The sequence below is a fragment of the Epinephelus fuscoguttatus genome, linkage group LG18 (genome assembly GCF_011397635.1).
Source record: "Epinephelus fuscoguttatus linkage group LG18, E.fuscoguttatus.final_Chr_v1".
Lineage (NCBI taxonomy): Eukaryota > Metazoa > Chordata > Actinopteri > Perciformes > Serranidae > Epinephelus > Epinephelus fuscoguttatus.
In genome coordinates this window covers 25,241,446-25,261,876 of record NC_064769.1, presented here as the reverse complement: position 1 = coordinate 25,261,876, position 20,431 = coordinate 25,241,446, and the positions used below count along the sequence as shown (strand labels likewise).

At 41.4% G+C, this 20,431-nt stretch overlaps 1 protein-coding gene across 1 annotated transcript; it reads right to left on the bottom strand.

Moving 5' to 3' along the window:
* Positions 1–1,387: 1,387 nt before the first annotated feature.
* slc26a1 (solute carrier family 26 member 1) lies at positions 1,388–17,259 on the bottom strand. The gene is given in 9 exon segments (XM_049559873.1): positions 1,388–4,186; positions 4,310–4,597; positions 4,715–4,898; positions 5,224–5,455; positions 5,625–5,871; positions 6,786–6,992; positions 7,342–7,775; positions 7,778–7,807; positions 17,202–17,259. Coding segments are annotated over 9 exon segments (2,247 nt in total). The 5' UTR covers positions 17,245–17,259; the 3' UTR covers positions 1,388–3,604.
* Between the last annotated feature and the right edge of the window lie 3,172 nt (positions 17,260–20,431).

Below are 20,431 nucleotides of genomic sequence, written 5' to 3'. Positions count from 1 at the left end.
TGTAGTTATTTCCACTCAAATCATTGTGTTTTTTTTCTAAACCTAACCATTTGGAGTACCGTGCTCTGATGAAATATCTTCATCTCAAAGGAATGTCACCATCTGAATCCCACCAAGATAAGCTCAATACACAATGCCCCCTCATATGCCACAGTCAAACACTGGGTACAAGAATTCAAGTGTGGCAGGGAGAGTGTTGAAGATGAGCCAAGGTCTACAGACCACCAACTGCCACCACCGAAGAAAACCTTGTCCTTGCCCTGGACACGATCATGCAAGATTGGTGATCGTCAATGCGTCAAGTAGCAGACAGGTTGGGCATCTCACATGAGCGAGCAGATCATATTCTGAAGAATGAGCTTGGCTCTCAAAAGTTTCTGCTCATTGGTTCCCACGTCTTCTGACTCCTGAGCAGGCAGAATGTCAGTTTGAAGTGAAGGGCCACTGACCAAGCTGCCATATTTGATAAATTGGGAGAATGGCGAATTGTCATTTTTACACTTCAATTTTTTGTACAAATTGAACAAACAAGATATGATGTGTTAAATAGTGAGCTTAGAGGTGCTGCCAGACTGAGCCAAGCCAGGCCCTGTTTCCAGTCTTTGTGCTCAGCTAAATAAACCAGCTGTTGGCTGCAGTCTTATATATAACGGATGTACATGAGAGTGGTATCAAATTCTCATCTTACTGTCCACCACAAAGCCGATAAGCATAAGATGATACCTCCACGGTTAAAGTAGAAATAAATTCAGATGACTTGTAATTGTATAACCTTCCATTTTTTCCCACTGTTATAAGTTTCACTAAAGGAGACACCTCAGTTTCAGATTGTGTCTTTCAGTTTTGTTGCAGTAGTGAAATAAGCCATAGATTATCTCTGTGACAGGTGCGTGACTTAAAATTTTCATATACTTAAACCTTTTTAATCATTGACAAGCCCAGTGTGGATAAACAGCTGACTCAGTATTTTTACAGTTAATAAGTAAAAGATATACCTGAATGTGTGACTATGCTGTGGATAATTACATGGACTATGTAAGCTCGTAGCTGACTCTCTGTTTGCGAGAGGGGCAGTCACATGAAATGATGAGGTAGCACTATTGTTCAGGTTGACTTTGACCACAACAAGACATGCTGTAGTGTTTGAAAATGTGATAATTATGTTAGCAATAGCCATTACCCCATGGACTAATGGCTGTGTGGAGCCTGACTCAGCAGAACTGTGTTAATGGTTAAGGCTGCACAGGTTGTCAACACTAATCAGCATTTTGGGAAGCTTTCATTTGGAGGACCTTTACTTGAAACATATTTGACTTGAAAATCGATAATCGATACACCCTTGATATGATAAACATCTGTTAGTAATGACAATAACTCAGACACAAGCTCGTTGCTAAAAACTTGTAAGTTTAATTCAAGTATTGGACATTAAGGCAGTATTCGTATGTAGGTGTTGAATGTCAACACTATGTCAACAATGAAAGTCAAACAGACTCCCTCAAAAACTTGATGTAATCATTATCATGATTAAAGTTAAATTAATACATGGAAATTACAGTTGATGACAAAATAAGTGTATGAAAATACAAAATGCTAATGAGAATGTCTACATCTTATTAAAACACCAGTTCATCAACAGTTGACATGACACTGTCATGACATTTGACGTGAACATGTTCATGTGAAAGTAAAAAATACATCCCTTTGAACATACATAAGTTAGGATACTTTCAGAACATTGTAATTGTTTTAATTAAAATTTCACACTTGGCTCCAACATAAGGAAAACAGTGCTCTTACTTTTCAAGTGGCAGAAAAATTGATTGAACAAATCAGTGGCAGTGAAGTATTTTGATAAAATTCGTGGCATCACCTGCTGCCATTACTTTAAATATACATTTCAGAAGCATCAAATGAAAACTTGCTCTTGTCCAGCACCTGAGAAGAGATCACAGATGTGTATAAATCCTTTATTTTATGAGAACAGATCTATAACAGATATAGTTGTCACTGGTGGGTGACCAGGGCAAGAGTACAACATGTTGTAATGAGCCCCGGTTAGCAGGTAAGGCTCTTTCTGTGTGAGACTGAGTTTGAAAAAGCTCTCAATCCATGTCAGTTATGTAAAGTGTCTCTTCCAGCAACCGTTATTCAAATCTGAAAGGGTTTAACTGGCCTTTTAGAAATGATTTTGAGGTCCAAGGTAATAGTTTGCAACTCAGGAAATACCGTTCATAGTGGATGAATCTCCCTGTCTGAACTCTGGACTCCTGGATTAGAGCCATTATGGACTTTGGCCAAAGGCTTGTAATGACATAGAAAGGGAAAAATGCTTTCATCACAACAAACGTTGCTTTCGACAGAGCGTCACAAATGTTCTATATGACAGACCCAGATTAACTAGAGACTGTCCTGCAATGGGATCACTCCAGCTGCATCGTGAAATGAGTTTGGACCAGGTCTGTAAAATGGGGGTAGAGGGTCAATTGCCCCTTTCCCTACTTCCTTTCCCAGTACTCCTGGCACCGTTGCTTGGACCACACCCGTCTTTGAACTCGGCCTTCATTGTGACCTCAAATACACACCTGTAAAATTTTGTGATTGCATCTTTTATGACTTAGACGTTATCGTGGTGACACAGTCTGTCCGAAGACAGGAAAATAAACACGTTACACAAGAACCACTTCTGTGGTCTTTGTGTTTCAACAGGTGTCTTCAGGACCACATTTTGCCATGATGACACACAAACAAACTCACAAGGTAAAAAAAAAAATTCCAGCCCTGATGTCATGGCTGGTAACCAGCAGCTAAAAGTCATTCTGTGATAAAAAAAAAAATTTAATTTACTTGCTTATGTATACAGTATGAATGACACTAAATTTCCTTCTGCGTCCCCTGTATTGAAAAAAAATCCACTGGATGACAGAAAACATGGTTGCAGAGGACTTGAACCACATGCTGTACTTTATTTTCTGTCTGCCATTGAGGAAGGTTAAGAAGGAGCGTCTCCGATCTAAGCAAGCAAAACCGTCTGTTGTCTTCCTAGAAAAACTGATATTAAAATACCACTGAGAAAACTTGTTTTACGATACAATGTTGGAACCAGATATTCCAGGCACTTTATACAACAAGAGCTCGGTGGAGTAAAGCTGGAGGAGGAAGGGGCTTCTGTTTCTAGAAAGGAGTGTCCCGAAAGTTGCCTAGGAAGGCACCATGTGCAATTAATCCTAGTTGTTGCAGTATCTTCCACTTAAGAGCTATAGGGAATACGACCCCGTTCAGTCACTTGGCACTATTTTAAAAATAATGTCACCTTTCTACTACATAGATGACCTAGTTTTATTCAATGACCTTCTTTCCATCAATAAAATTGCATTTTAAATGTTGAAATGAATGCTCATTTAGCAGATCAGGCTTTAAGTGGTCTGGTTTTTAGAGGGGCAAGGCATCAGATATTTACTTGGTATTACAAAACACTTCCTACTTGGGTTCTCTTGGTATCCCCATGTTTTCTTGGATGAAGCTTCCTAAAAGACGTAACCTATTGTAGTATTGTTATAGGTGGCAAGATAGTATACCTAATTTCCTTCTCCTTCCTGCTGCTCTACACCACGGAGTCCTCTGCCCTGCTCTCTGCTGCTACAAACATGCTGTTTGCATGGAGAACTGCCGCATGAACTGTATGAAACAGCAGGCTGCTCATGTCTTCATCGTTCTTCCCGAAGAACTTTCCCTCTTGCAGGGTATCAATGACTGAGGTGTTACAGTTTGTGAAAAGCACGTTCACCCCGATCTCTTTATATTCCTTGACCAGCCCTTTAAATGTGGCCATGCCTGTCGAGTCTATGAATGGGATGGCAGAGCAGTCTAGAACTATTGTGTGGAAATCCAGTTCTCGTTGGATGAGTCCAAGAACAACCTCTCCGTTGATTTTGTCCCCATTTACCTTGGCCTGCTTCAAGGACATCTCTTTGGCCTTCTTCTCTGCCTTTCGTCGCTTAGTCAGCTCCAAGAAAGGCTCAACTCCGACACCTTTGTAGAGGGATCTGAGGAATGCGTCCTTGTTGGCATAGTACAGAGGAGCCTGGAAGCGCAAAACGTGAACTCGAGGTGGAGGCACGAGGTTCTTGTACTCCTCTATGTCCTCGTAAAGATCGGTGTCATTGGCCCGGCCCAGGAGAGACATCTGACATCAGACATCAGATTAGATGTTATTACTAAAGGCCAATATTTGTCTTATACATGCTGGAGTGACTGTCATTTGTATCAGATTTTAAAAAACATTATAAGCATCAAGTGCATTACTCACCTTAGGGTTCTGGGTCTTGAAGATGACGCAGATCATTGAAAAAACTACTCCCACCAGGAGCCCCATCTCCACACTGATCAGAGCTGTGGCCGACATGGCAACCAGCCAAACAATGGCGTCGCTCCGGCTGTCACGCCATTTAGCTGGGACATCCTTAAACTTCCTGAGTGCCCCTCGAAGGCTTACAATGATGATACAGGCAAGAACACACTTCTGGAGAGAGTAGAAGAAAGGTGCGAAGAAGAGGAGGACGAGGAGTACGACCAGGGCGCTGATCAGACTCGATACCTGATGGAGGAACAGAAACATGGCCTCAGGACAAACTTCAGTCGTGTTCCTAGAAACAATTTCATTATGCAAGGAAGACAAGTTAAGAAGTTAAGAATTTCTAAGTATAAAATGCACCTGTGTCTGGCAGCCTGTTGAGTCCTTCACCATGGTTTTTGCCAGTGCTGCACTGGTGGTGAAACAGTGGAAGAAGGAGGGGATGATGTTACAAAAGCCGATGGCCAGCATCTCCTGGTTGGGTCGAACCGTATAGCCATTTTTCTTAGCAAACATCTCGGACAGCGACACCGTGAAGGCAAAGCTACAAGACAAAACAAAGGTGATTAAGGTGACTTAATCTTTGTTCTCAGTCTGATCCAAACATGCTTTAAGGCATCCAACAAAGTGTAAATAAAATGGTACTTATGACTTTATTTGCATCCATAAATGTTTTGAAATTAAGACTCAATTGTTGTCTTGTAAGGACGTCGCTTTGATCTGTTTCAGGATGTACTACAATGCTAATTTATGAGTTATCATCATTCAAATGAGCACCTTTACGGCTATTAAATTGCAGTTGTGACAGCCCAGATAAGAGACACATGTTGATGCCAAGCAAACATGTTGTAAAATGGGTTGTACATTACCTAATGACAGCCAGAGGAATGGCATCCAGCGCCAACTGTGGCATCAAACTAAAGCTGGGCACCTGGGGAGGAATGAACCCTGTGGGTATGTGACCAGAAACACTGGTGCCATACTGGCTGTTCAGCTGCCCAAAGTGGCTGGCCAGTGTAGCTCCTGCCACAACTACCAGCTCAGTTGGCAGAGGGATCTTTAGACGATCCTTGTAGCGCTCCTGGATCTCTTTCCCCGCCACTGTGATAAAACAATTCATAGTGTTAATCCATCGAAAATGTATGGGCAGTACCTGTCCTTGTCCCTTGTCATTCTGGGAAGTGCAGTATATCATTAACCAGAAGGGCATGAGTTAGTGCATAACAGTGACTAAACATCTGGTGTTAATATGTAAAATAGATGTCTTTACCTAATACAGAGATACAGATGGCGCTGGTGATGAGGTCACACACGTTGGTCTTGTGAATGTTGGCGAATATGTTGAACCATGTGACAGCAACTGTGCCATAGCCCTGATGACGGGGAATCTTAAGACCCAACAGGTACTTAGCCTGCACAGTGAGGATGGTGAAAGAAGCTCCCGTGGCAAAACCATCGAGCATGGGAGCCGAAAGGTAGACAGAGACAAAGCCCAGTCGAAACACGGCCATCAAGACCTAGTGAGCAGATCAGGAGGTAGAGGAGGAGAGAAAGGGGGAGACAAAAGATGGATAGGAATGAAAATATGAGTCACTTTATAGAAGGAAATATCTCAACGTTTGAAGCATGGATTGGCACAAAGTTTGGTACAGACATTCGTGGTTTCCAGATTATGCATCCTAATGACTTCGGTGATTCTCTGACTTTTCCTGTTGCATCACTATGCGGTTTACATTTCTGGTTCAGAGTAAAATTTCTCAATTACCACTGGAGCGATTGGCCGAATATTTGGCAAAGACATTCATGTCCCCACAGGATGAATTGTAACTGGTGATCTCCTGAGTTTAATCAAACCAATTGCCAGAAAAAAATGTTGGTATTGTAAGTTTTTACAAACCACAGATATATTATGCATGTTATGTAGCAGATATGTTGAAACTTTAAAAATTTGAACAAGGTTGTGATGAATGTGTGGTTAGGTTTAGGTATCAAAATCACTTGGTTATGCAAGGAAATTGTTTTGGCTTAAAATACCCAGTTTTGGGGGCCCAATTTCTTGAAGGAAAAGTGAACCCTAGCAATGTCTATGTAAAAAACAATGACTTTTCATGCCTAAAAAGCCTGTTTGTTGCTTAAAAACATAACAATGACTTGCTGAATCACAACTGGTTGTGTTGTTTGTTGGTCTCGAGCAGTGGTCAACAGCTTAGCAGACGGCATCTCGTCTAGGTGTTGCGCCATCCACCTTTTCCTCAAGTTCCACAAGACAAAGTCAGCTCATGTAGTACGACATTTTAGAAACATGATATGTGCCAATATCATATTCGTGGTTTGCAAAAACGTACAATGCAAACATTTTCTTTTGGCTTTGGTTTGAAGACATTGTTCCATTGCACTGTTCGTGGTCCCAAACTGCACCTGCATCCCTTACCTGATAGATGCCAGCCAGGAATGTGAGGGCAGCAGCAATGGCGATGGAATAACATTCCTTTCCACACTGCATTCCCATTAGCTCCACACTGTGAAATGTACCAGCTGTGAGGTTAGTGCCCAGCGTGGCATTAAACACATCAGGGCCAGATGCTGTTGAGTCCTCATTGAGGTCAAAACCTGCCAGGAACATCTCCTTATCCACCACCTGCAGGCAAGTCGAAATCTTAATTAATCAATGAAATGAAAGCCAAGAAATACAATTGTAAAATAATGAGTCAAAAATAAAATAATGAACATTTTGGGTGATTGTATGCAAATTTGTGTTTCTTCCCCTGCATACTGAAAAACCAATAAATATTTTTTTTATGTTAATCATAAATTATATGTTTAATTAATCAGTACCCTTTTGATTTACATTCTAAAATAAACTAAACAAGAAAATGTTGTTTTACTTTAGAATTTTCACTTGTGGGAGATTTACCAGTAAAAAGTACATCAACATTTCATTTAAGACCCAAATTATATGATTATTTTGTGCACCTGTGATCCATTACCTGTCCCACCATGAGGCTCATGAGGCTGAAGATCCCCACAGAGACATGTCTGGACGTCCCCATGAAGAAGTAGATGATGTTGGCGTAAAACGAGGTGTATAAACCATAGATGGGCTCCACTCCTGCCAGAAGGCAGTAGGCAATGGCCTGTGGTACCAAGATGATACCAACGATCAACCCGGACATCAGGTCGCCCCAGACATACTCTCTGAGCTTGTATTTAGGCAGCCAGTGTACAACGGGGAAGAACCCGGTCAGGGTGGACCGAACTTTTGGCACGGAGCAGGTCACACTCTGCCTCAGCTTGGATTTAAGGACCGAAACTGTGGGCTGTCGCTGGCGAGCCCGGCGTTCCAGGAGAGGTGGCGCAACCTTGGTGACCTCCTCCATGGTTGTGGGGAGGAAGAGGTGGCAGCAAGGTGAGAGGAAGAGGCAGGGGAGGTGGGTAATGTGGTCAGCTGTGCTCCTGGGATGTCATTATCAAGACAAAGGACGAGAAGGAGAAGAAGAAGATATACTTTGTTAATCCCTGAGGGGAAATTCAATTTCTTTTACACTTTGTTGTCATATACACATAGGCCCGAAATACACATGCACAAACATGACCGATGTCATAGTGAGGGGGCTGCCTTGGACAGGCGTCCCGAGCAGTGCCAGGGAGGAGAACAGGCACCCCTCCAGCTACCAGTCCATGCTCCATATTTAGTCTGTATGGAGACTTGATGGGTGACCCTCTGGTTCCCAAGTCAAATCCCTACGGACTAACTTCCTGCCAAGGGAGATTTATCAAAATAAAACAGTAAATATCAGTGTCCATACATCTGTATTCTGTATCTTCCTGTTCACAGTAGCATGTTTGCCATATGTTTGAATTCTGGGGCCTTTAATTGCTCTGTTGGGACAGTGCAGGTTTTTTTTTTTTTAGGTTGGCACATCACCTTTAAACTCCTCACTCTGCCCTTTGTGTTAATATTCAGTCAGGATTTAAGTGTTGCAGTGAATGACTTTCTTATTTCCCAACAAACCAATGTCCAAATCAAACAATTTACCCAAGACAACTGTTCTGTTAAACTTCAATGAATAGTTATGCAATAATACAGACTGGTCAGTATATTTCACGGCAAAGGTAACTGACCAACAGTTGGCTCAGTGTTAATGAGCTCCTTTTCCCAGAGCACAGGTTAGTCAGTGACTGAGATGTGCTGTTGTGAGCCAGTCATAGGGAAAACTGCACTGTAGTTATGTACACTGTGAATAATCAATTTGTAGCAACATGCAGTGTTGGGTTGTTTAGTCTGCTGTCAGTATTATTGCCTGTTCCATACAAGAGTACAATCCAATGGGTGCAGTATTGATAGTAAGACTGAAGTCAATTGGCTAAAAGCTTTCTTAGCCATATGCTAAAAAAACAACCTATGAGTTACAATTAGCCCTGGTTTTAACGAAAAATGCCTCAGATTCTACTCTTTTTTTCATCCATATCTCTGTCAGTCCTTCACCTGTACTGTTTCTTTTGATAGATTCTTTACTACTGGTACCAGTGCCGCACTCTTTGTTGTGGTCTGATATGTAGGTTGAGGCTAAGTGAGGACAGGGTTATTATAAAAGTATGCCAGAGCAATGGGAGGGAAGAAAAACCCTCTGTATACGAACAGCAAAGAAATTGTTCAGTCACTCTTGGTGCTGTTTGAGGAAAAGGATGCTGTCTTGAGACATTATTAGCCATGCTAGTGGTGTGGCTCTACAAGTGGTGTGTTAATGGAATACCAAGAAATTTGTACAGACATTCACAGCTTTGGTTATCCTTTGACTTTTTATCTAGTACCACCATGAGGAAGATACTTTGGCCACAGCTGTGCTCTGCTACTACTTAAAACTATCTTCTTACTATCAGTGTTGTAGTCAAGACCACCTAAACGAGACCAATGGTGTGTCTCAAATCACATACTTCTGTTAGTACACTTCCATGTAGTATACTATGTGCACTATCTGCTCATTGGCGTAGCGCGAAATTCGACAGGGTAGTGTTGTCTCAAACCAAACAAGGCCGTTTTGCACTCACTGGAAATGACAACCACAAATTAGCTGGTTAGCAAACTAGCATTAGCATTCGCGTTATCGTTCGCGGTACCAAATCATTACAGACTGCTAAATTAACCCAATAAACACGCTGCTGGCTTATACCCAACAACAGTATAGTGGTGCTTAGTGCAAAAAACACATGTATTTGTACAATGCAGCGACGTTCACAGTCGCACAGTCCTCGGCCGTTATTTCCAGTTTGAAAAGTGGTCCCTCCCCTTCCACTACTCTTCTCGACCATTGAGGGCGAGAAGAGTCTATAGTTCCACACTCAACTTCTTGACCATTTTGAGTGCACCATCCGGGTACTCATAATGCACTGCATTTTTCCATACTTCTCAGTGTGAACGCACTTATGCACTCAAAATATTAAGTGTAACTACAGAAGTACGCTATTTGACACAGCACAAGTCATGACCAAGACTAGAGTGTATCGAGACCGAGACAAGACCAGTAAAAGTCAAATGTAGATTTCTCTTCATTCAGCTCTTTTATTGCCGTTCTCTATTTATGTTTGACTGTACCTTGATAAAATGATGAAAGGGCATTGCAGAGGTGAAATTTATGTGTGGGAATTTTCTTTTGTTTTTCTATGAGCATACATACATACACACGCACACACACGTAAGGAGCTGAAATTAACTTAACCATCTTTATTTAACACTCCTTTTTTGGAGTAAAAATGCTAAAAATCTCAGTACTGTTTATGTAAGTGTCTAACTGGGGAACTGTGGGAAGGACAGTTGTATAAGACTTTTATTTTAGCAGTACACGATGGTCTAAATTCTGTTTCAGCGGGTTTTCACGGAAATTATACCATAACCGGTCTTAACAACCTACAATTGGCACTATCTTTTAACTTATACTTTATCCAATTAAAGGTAATGTTCAACACGACAGTCATGAATGAAGTTACAGTGATCAGTGGTTTGCAGAAGGCTTTTCTTACAAGGTTAGCCGTTTGCAGCAGCAGCTGTGTCTCCGCAGAGATTATCATGTTGCAAAAACCATAAATACTCTAAATGGTGTGTTATCAGCCTGTGCCATCACAACACTGGTATGTGCTATGATTTAGACTTCCTGTGGCCGAACTGGCAACCCTTACGGACTGATGTAACAGGGGAATGATTTTTTTCTTATGTGTACTTACATCAGATTTGACATTTTGCGGTTGTTTCAATCAGATTTAAATTTCATTGTCTTTGCATTTTCTTCTTTTACTGCTCACTGTTTCTAGGCAGTTGTACTTTTCAGGACGATATTTGTTCACTTTGCATTGGAATTACCCTTTAAATAACCCAATACAGAGGCCAGTCTATGTTCACATGGGTCCTATAAATCCAGCCTGACTTTCTGAACGGATAAAAGACACGGGAGATAAAAAATGAGGCTGTGCAGCTTTGAGGTACAAGAATATTTCCAAAAAGAGACTAAGAACACAAGAACTACCTCACGCTGGTGTTCAACACTCCTGCCAACAGATAAATAATGTCCACCTGAACAAAGTTTTCTTTCAAATAGAGAAACACAGACACCTGATTAACAGCTGAGCATGACAGGAATCACACTGAGGACCTTTTGGAAGCAAATAATACAAGTCACCTCAGCGTCAACCCTGAGACATTACATTTAAGCTGTTTCTGTGAAGTGTTTCAAATCAATGTTCTCCGCCTTTAATCATGTGATAGTAATGCTTACAAATGACCTGAAAGTTGCCTTCCTTTGTCTTTCAGGTAAAGTTAAAATCTTTTTTCTATCAAGTGACGTTTGAAGTTTAAAGGGGCAAAGATAACTACATACTGACTTCACAGATGAAAAGGTTAGCTGTAACAGAAAGCACAGAGATGACTCCTTGAAGTTGTCACCAATATTTTTCACCATCATAAGGTCTTAAAATCAACTTTTTTTCAATCTACTGCAGCAGACAGCAACAAAATAGGTATGTGCATATATGATGTAATTTTGTTGGCCAAAAGTATAAAGTTATCCTAGTTTTATGACAAATATGACTTTTCAAATTCTTTGGGGTGATGATTTCCTGAGTCTTTAAAAACACGGCTGAACCACTGGAGCCAGGAATACAGTAATTATCCCGAGTACACTTTCAATTGTTAAACACAACAATAAGATAGAACATGACGTAACCATGAAAGCTGATAGTTCCGCAGTTTGACAACCAGACAAAAATTCCCCTTCCACCTTTGCTTTGCCGCTTTTGATTTAGGGAACAGGTGCTTTTCAGAAGATGCTTATCATTGTCGAAAGCTGCACATCTAACTGTTTTTAATAGATGATCATCATTAAGGAAACTGGTTATTTCTGAAAAGCCCTTCTCAAGTGCTTAATTTGAGATCATAAACTAGATAAAAGATGACTCATGTTGAAAATGCATAAAGAAAAGATACAAAACGTGCTCCTTTAAAGGCTATAAAAAGGACCAAAGATCAACATCACCAATTTAGTAATGCTCTCCAAAATGCCATATCCTTTCTTTATCAGAAAATCAAGTCAAAGTGACACAGGCAATCCTCCTGATTGGACCATGACAGCAGAACTATAGGAGTCAACTCCAGTCTCATCGCTCTCTTTAGCTGCTTTTCAGTAGGAGTAAAACCAACTCTGAAAGCATCAGTGATCACTTCTTGGACACACAGCTCCAGTCAGTAATATGTGATAACATACTCACTTGCAGAGTCACAGTCACAGGAACAAACAGGACCACAAGTCTCTGATGCGTTGTATTTAAATCAGCTCTGTGCTGACTGCATTAACTTCTTCTCATTCTGTCTCTCTGTCCTCCTCTCTGTCTCTTGATATGTCCCTCTCTCTGTGTGTCTGATGTCATCTGAGGAGTCAGACAGCACTAGATGCGAGTGCGATCTCTGCTGGATAAATAGTGAGATAAGAGCAGCCCTTTGCTCCCCCTCAACCTGTTCTCTATTGGTTTGGCCGCCAGGAGTGGGTGGGGCTTGTCAACATAAATGCATTTGTGTGTGTGAGTGTGTGTGAGTGTGTGTAGAGGAGGCAACTCCGGGCATGAGGTTAAATCCAGTCAACTTTTTATGAGATCACTGTGTGTGTGTGTGTGTGTGTGTGTGTGTGTGTGTGTGTGCGCCCTGTACGACGCCTGGGCCTGAAATCACGTTTGCAAAGTGAAAATGAGCACAGACTGGTATGTCAGCATGTCATATACTGTTTAAATACAACCCAGTGACACAATAAACTACATAGCAAACAGAAGATAAACTGTGTCTGAGGTGCAAAAGGTAAGGAAGTGCCCCCCTTATCTGTGTGAACTGTGCCAGAAACAACCTACATATGTCTACTAGCAAACACACTCAGATTAGATGTTATTGTTGTGTTGAAAAGAGGAACTCACAATGTTTTGTACTGGCCAGGGTGAATAAAAACTCACACTGTGATGTAATGATCCTGATCTGCATCTGCTTATGTATCATATAAGTGTCTATAAATTAAATCTAAGTACATAATCCTAAATTTAGCCGTGCACCTATACAAATCTGATCTACTAATCTACTTTTAAAGGTGCTGTATCTAACTCCGGATAGCCTGTTAGGTGATTGTTGAGTTGGGCTTGTAGTTAACTGAACCACCAACCTAAAGCCTTGGTATTAACTATCTATAGCAACTGAATTGCCAGAATAAATGCACATTCTCACTCCAACCTCGTCACATATTAACAATTTAACGTTTACATCAAGTCTCTTTCAAAATAAATGCACTACCTTGGTAAAACACTGCGAATTGATGTTTTTTTTTTCCTTCAAGAACAAACAAACATGGTTGGGTTTAGGCAACAAAAGCACTTGGTTAGGTTTAGGAAAAAAGAACAGGGTTTGGCTTTAGAATCTTACGGGAAGAGAACACCACTCTCTTGGGTGAAAGTCTGTGTTTGTTGGACCCATCCACCACCCCTCCCGCCTGCCCCACTCTGACTTTTGCTGCCTGAACTTTCGACCTTGTCCTGCTGTGTTTCCCCCTGATGCCACCGGGCGTTGTTAAACTATAGCAGCAACTGGCTGCGTATCATGCCGATGTTAACGGATAGCTTTTTCGTTGGTTTCTGATGCCACAAGTCACTGCCCGAGCGTAGGATTTCGACAACTCCGGAGTGAGACCATGCTCGAATAAATGCTGGCATTGCACATCCTCCAAACCACAGATATGTAACATTTGTGTGTTATTAAGTAATGATAAATATAATAAAGCATTTTATCTATAGGTGCCTTTCAAAGCTTTGAAGGACACCTTTCAAGACATCCATAGATCATAAGGCCAAACAGTTCAGTAATATACAATAATAAGTTAATACGTGACTAGCAAAAATCCTATTTATAAAATTAGGTGTAAAATCATCATCATAAAGTCATCATCAGGGCAAGTCTCAATATGTGTGTCACCATTTAATCACACTGAACATTCATCCATTCATTTTCCGTGACAGCTTATCCTGTTAGGGATCACAGCTGTGCTGGAGCCTATCCCAGCTGACATTGGGTGAGAGGCAGGGTACACCCTGGACAGGTCACCAGACTATCACAGGGCTGACACATAGAGACAGACAACCATTCATGCTACATTCACACCTACGGACAATTTAGAGTCACCACATGTCTGCATGTCTTTGGACTGTGGGAGGAAGCCGGAGTACCCAGAGAAAACCCACGCTGACATGGGGAGATCATGCAAACTCTGCACAGAGAGCTCCCCTATCCTGGGTGCGAATTAGTAACCCTCTTACTGTGAGGCGACAATGCCAACCACTGCACCACCATGCTGAAAAGGGAGTCAAAATTGTGAATGTCATGCGGGACAGAGGCAGGGGTTCCTAGAGAACAGCTGAAGGCTCTAGAACCCATGGTAGTCAAAGCGGGTGATGTGAGCTGGATTGCAGAAGAGGATCTAAGAGTACAGGAGAGTGTGTAGATATGAAGCACAAGTTTTGAAACTTAACGCTTCTTTACATTTCAACAACATATTTATTGATGTGTAGTTATGTTAGTTGTGTGGGCACAAAAACCCCTTGGTTATCTTTAGGAAAAGATCATGTTTTGGCATGGGATACCTGGTTTTGGGGCCACAATTAAGGCAGAAAATGCCGCCAATGCCTCACTAAAAAACCCAAAACAACCTGTTTCATTGTCTGCTGGTCTCAAACACTGGTCTGCAGCTTGGTAGTGTCATGCCATCCACCAGCCCCTCCAATTCCTGATGATAATGTCACTTTAGAGACATTTATATGATACATATAAAGTGTACAAATGTAATTTATCCATTAACGTACAAAGCCAACAAGTAATGTACCAATAATCTCACATGTTATCAATTAAAAAGTGGTTTGATATTCTCACTAAATGCTTCATACTCAACCAATCAGAGCCAAACTCAACACACACTGCACTTTTTGTCATATAGCTAAACTTTGCTACTTCGAAAACATACTTAATTGCAATTTGAGTTTCAAAATAGTGTATATTTTGCTTCTGAATAAACGACTCATTTGACATTATTTAATTTGATGTTAAAAAAGACACTATCCTAGTTACCAGTATGCAAAAACGTAGCCCACATAATAATATCAGTGCTAACCATTTTACTAAGTAGTGTGAAAATCTCCTGGCATAGACGTGCGTGAGAGAGACCAGTGAACATCTTGTCTGTACATGTAGCTGTCAAAGGTCTGTTATTTTTGTGAGTCAGTGCATCCGTAAGTTCAGACAGGCGTAAAAAGTCTGCAGCTTTCAAATAATTAATTAACCCAAGAGAAAAGCTCAGCAGTAACAAAAAGGAAAAAACATGATGCCCTCTGTGGACTACCTGCTGCAAGAAAAGTAAAACAAGTCTCTGCAAGTTGATTAATAAAGGCAAAAACAGCAGCTACTTCATAAAGGGAAAATAAGTTAATAAGTCTTAAATACTACAGCGTTTAGCAGCGACACAAATTATACATGATTTTGACTTAATAGGATAAATGCGCTTGGACACTGGCACAGTCTGTCTGGCATGTTCGGTACAAAGTCTGAAGCTGTTGGACATCAGCCTGTGCTTGTAGGTCTTGTTGGGGGCATGTGAATTTTTAACATTGAATCTTTAAGTTGAACTGGTCAGCACACACACACATGCTTCTCTTGTGACAATTACCATTCCTTGTCCACAACATTAGGAGCCTGGTTTATTAGAAATCAAATGTGTGAACACTAGAACATGTTTGCTTTATTTGTCATTACTTTGCGTAGTTCTTTGTGTTGCATAACAGCTGCCTGTCTTGTTTCTGTGTAGTACAGGCTCTGTCCCTGTGTATCATACTGCTTTTATCATTGATTGTATTTTTAATGTTTTTATAGCCCAGACACACCAAACCAACAATACAGAACTAGTGGTATTGATGGCTGACTGTTGCGTCACCTCACCTCACCAACTAGCTCATAGTGCCATATTATCCCACCAGAACACTGCGCTCTGAGAACGCAGGGTTACTCGTGGTCCCTAAAGTCTCCGAAAGTTGATCAGGAGCCAGAGCCTTCAGCTATCAGGCTCCTCTCCTGTGGAATCATCTTCCTGTTGCGGTCCGGGAGGCAGACACCGTCTCCACATTTAAGACTAGACTTAAGACTTTCCTCTTTGATAAAGCTTATAGTTAGGGCTGGCTCAGGCTTGCCCTGTACCAGCCCTTAGTTAGGCTGACTTAGGCCTAGTCTGCCGGAGGACCCCCCTATAATACACCGGGCACCTTCTCTCCTTCTCTCTCTCTCTCTCTCTCTCTCTCTCTCTGTCCTTTGCTAACACTCATGTCCTGTTACTGCATCTTGCTAACTCGGCTTCTTCTCTGAAGCTCCACTGTCTCGCAGGTTAACGTATATTGCAGCGGTGACTGGATAGTGGTTGTGCTGCTGCCGTGGTCCTGCCAGATGCCTCCTGCTGCTGCTGCTGCTGCTGTTATCATTAGTCATACTTCTACTGTTATTATACACATGTGATTATTGTCACATATGTGTACTATCAGATATGAATATATACCTTCAACATATTGTACCACAATAGCCAGAATTATTATTGTAATATTATTACTTACTATGCAGACTGTCAAACTCTGGCATATTTTCAGAAATATTAATAACATGCATTGTCCCTGTCAAACAATAAAAAGAAAGGTAATTAAGAATCAGTAGTTTTTAGCAGTGAAGCTCCACTCACTGTGACTGAGAGTCATTGTTTAGGGAATAATTTATTTTTTATCACTAATAAGAAATGAGACTCTGAGTTTATGACTCTGTTTTTTTTTAATAAACGGAGCTAAAATTCACTGTCTGAGACAAAAGTGTGTGTGTCTGTGTGCTGCCTGGACTGAATGGCATCATTGTCAGCGTGTAGACGTGGCAGTTCACTTCATCTTCCTCAAACACAGCCAGCTACTGTTGGCGGCACATTTGTAACACACGACAGAAACAATGAGGGTGTGTGTGTGCGTGTGTGTGCATAACATGACCATATCCACAGTATGACTGGAGTATAACTGTCCACAGACGAAAGCAGACAAAACCATAAGATGTTGGTAGTCTTGTCATCTTGGTTAACCCCTCATTGTAAAGGAAAAACCACCCAGGCTGAGAGGATTACTGCACTGTCCCTTTAAATGCACCGGCAGCATCCATCTGTCTGCCTGTCTGCTCCACCGTCTACAAGCTTCATCACCCATCCAGCATGATTTTTGGACACTATTTGTTATTCTGGCACAAGTGAAATGAGGGGGGACTCACCCAGAGAGGACCAGAGGAGCAAGCAGGAGGCAACATCAGCCATACCTCCCTGACTGGTGCCTCTGCATCCACCATCAGTCTCCTTTACACCCGTCAGCTCTGTTGCTCTTCCTCTTCCTGCCTCTCTCTCTGCCTCTTCCTGCTTCCTTTTGCAAAGCATGATGGGAGCAGCAAGCCCCCTGTATCGTTAATGTCTGTGGACTGGAGCCAAGCGGAGGGGGAGGGGAGAGAGGAGGAAGAGATGGAGGGAGGGAGGGGGGACCGTTGCCTGTGGTTGATGGTTACCATGGTGACTAAGCTCCGGCCAGTGTGCATGTGTCTGTTGTCAGAGTGCTGCTGCCTTAATTGATGATGTATTTAAAGTAATATAAACAGTGACACTTTCCAAGTCTGGTGATTTTATTCTAGATATCAACATATCTGAGTTGTCTGAAGAAAATTCTGGCATCGTATGGTTCTGCAAAGTTTCTGCAAACCACATTTGTACGTTTCATATGCATATCAACATTTCTAAAGTGACCTAGTTCTGATTACATGTATATGAGCTGAGTGTCTCATCATGAGGAGGAGAGGATGGTGTGGCACGTTGGTGATCAGTTGTTTTTTAATGAGACATTGTGGCATTTCCAGCAGCATTTGTGGCACCAAAACTGTGTATTTTAAGTCAAAATAGGATCTTTTCCTAACCCAAACCAAGCTTCAGAGAAATGCTGGCATCGTACATTTCTCCTAACCATGGATACATTACATTTGCACATTATTATGACCAAGGCTGGAGCCATGGAGTCAACATTGGAGGGGGACCAAGTCTGCACGCCCCCCCACCCCCCCAAACACACACACACTTACTTCCTGCCACTGAAATTCTAAAGTAAAATATGTACAAATTCACTAACACATGAGATATGTTTCTTTTTTGCAAAACAATAACCATTCACAACATCAAAATTTCATAACACTTTACAAAATCACAATAAACAGTTACAATATAGCCTACGTAACGCTCATATTACCTTCTCGTTTTCCACTTTTATTCAGTAATGAATAGAGAGACAAATTTACATTGCCTGCCTGGAACGTTACCCATACGGCAGTCTGGCAACAACATTGATGGCAACCATGGCAACCATGAAGCTGAAGGAAGGACGACGCACAACTCCAGTATTTCCAATCGTGATGGGTGCAAGTTGCAGAGGGATTCTAAAGAAACTAGTAGGCAACAACACTCTCAAAAGACTAGAGTCAAAATCTATGTTTTAATAGGGCAACACACGGCCAAACAAAATGACAGATGCGTTTCGGCCTAAGCCTTCTTCAGTGTATCAAACAGAGGCAAAGACACTGAATACTATATATATATACATAGGTAAAGTTCTAGCACCAATCACAGTGTCACACACATTAAAACATAGATTTTGACTCTAGTCTTTTGTGAGTGCTGTTGCCTACTAGTTTCTTTGGAACCATGGCAACCAGCCTTGGCATTCTGCTATGGCAACTCTACTTGGACAAACCACACGCAGAACTGTATATACAATCAATACTTGAACCGATAGTAATAATAATGAAGATTTGTTATGTATAGTTATAATTATGATGATTACATTATTTCAGATGGTGGTATGTGGTTGCCTATCGTAGAATAGCAATGAAAAAAACTTTCTTCTTTCTTTTGTTGTTGGTGTTTTTCAGTTTCAGATATGTATATGGGGGCGGGGGGGCATTTTGGGCACATCTGAACATTGCGGGGGACCTGTCCCCCTTAATGTATATGGTGACTACTGCCCTGATTATGATGCAGATACTTGACTTTATGGTTCAACAACACTGTGTTCCACATGTTGTTAAGTTCAGGGACAAAACCCACCTGTTATGGTCAGGAAAAGATCATATTTTGGCTTAAAATACCTGGTTTGGGGGGGCACTATCCCTGTAGGAAACCCAGCCATGTCTTGGTAAAAACAGCAGTGAGGGGACGCTACAAAATACCCACATTTATTGCCTAAAATGCTGCTGGAAAAACAGCTACGACATCATGGCAACAATGGGTTTTTGTTGTTTGTTGGTCTCAAACTGTGGTCTGCAACTAGTCTGCAGCTCGGCAGCCATCTTTCCTAAGTGACACACCTACCATGCCCTCCACCTTCTGGTGATAAAGTCAGGTCATATACTATGTCACATCAGATATGTTAGAATGATACATTTGAAATGTACAACCTATGGAAGATTTTCATGGTTTGCAAAAATGTACAGTGACAACAGTGCAACTGTGGCTCAGGGGTAGAGTGGGTCGTCCACTAATTGGAACACTGGTGATCGATCCTCGGCTCTTCCAGACCACATGTCAAACTATCCTTGGGCAAGATACTGAACCCCAAATTGCTCCTGATAGCTGTTCCATTGGTGTGTGAGTAAGTGTGCATGGTTACTGAGTAGCATGTGGCACCTTGTATGGTAGCTTCGGTGTGTTTGTGTGTGAATGGGTGAATGAGGCATGTACTATAAAAGCGCTTTGAGGGGTTGGAAGACTGGAAAAGTGCTATACAAGTGCAGTGCATAATAACATTAAAGTCATGGTTTGTAGAAACGTACAATGCCAACATTTATTCTGGCGACTGGGTTGTTAAATGCCATAAAATTATAACAAATATCATCAGTATCATGCTTTGGATAAACAGACAATAGTTGCATGATACTGTATTAATCCTCCACTGAAAATAGTTCCTAATAAATGTTTCCTCCTGTTTGAGTAACGTATGTCAAAAACTTCAGTGCCTAGCTGTTTCAGGAATTTAGCCTATTTCAAAAATGAGTTGGAGAACTGCTTAATACCAATTATAGTGCTGTCTGTCCGTAACTTTCCACTCACCTACATCTTGTCTTTTTGTCATTATATAAACACAGAGGTTACAACACATCCTGTGTGTCGGTAATGTATTAACCTGTGGGTTTGCTTCAAAACTACAGTAATGCAAAATTCTACTACAATACTACTTGTTTATGTGTGGTATGTGACTAAGTGCTTAAAGCTGATCTAAATAACTGTTTTATGTGGAAAAAGCTGCATTTGTCAGACCTCTAGAAACAGGAAGGAAATTTTAAACTCTTGATAACCCCATGACATGCCCCCAAATTACCCTTTCTTCTCCCCCAACGTTTCTCAAGGATTACAAGGGTCCTTCAGCAGACACTGAACAGAAGAGTTTGTTCATTCTGCATATGATTAACTC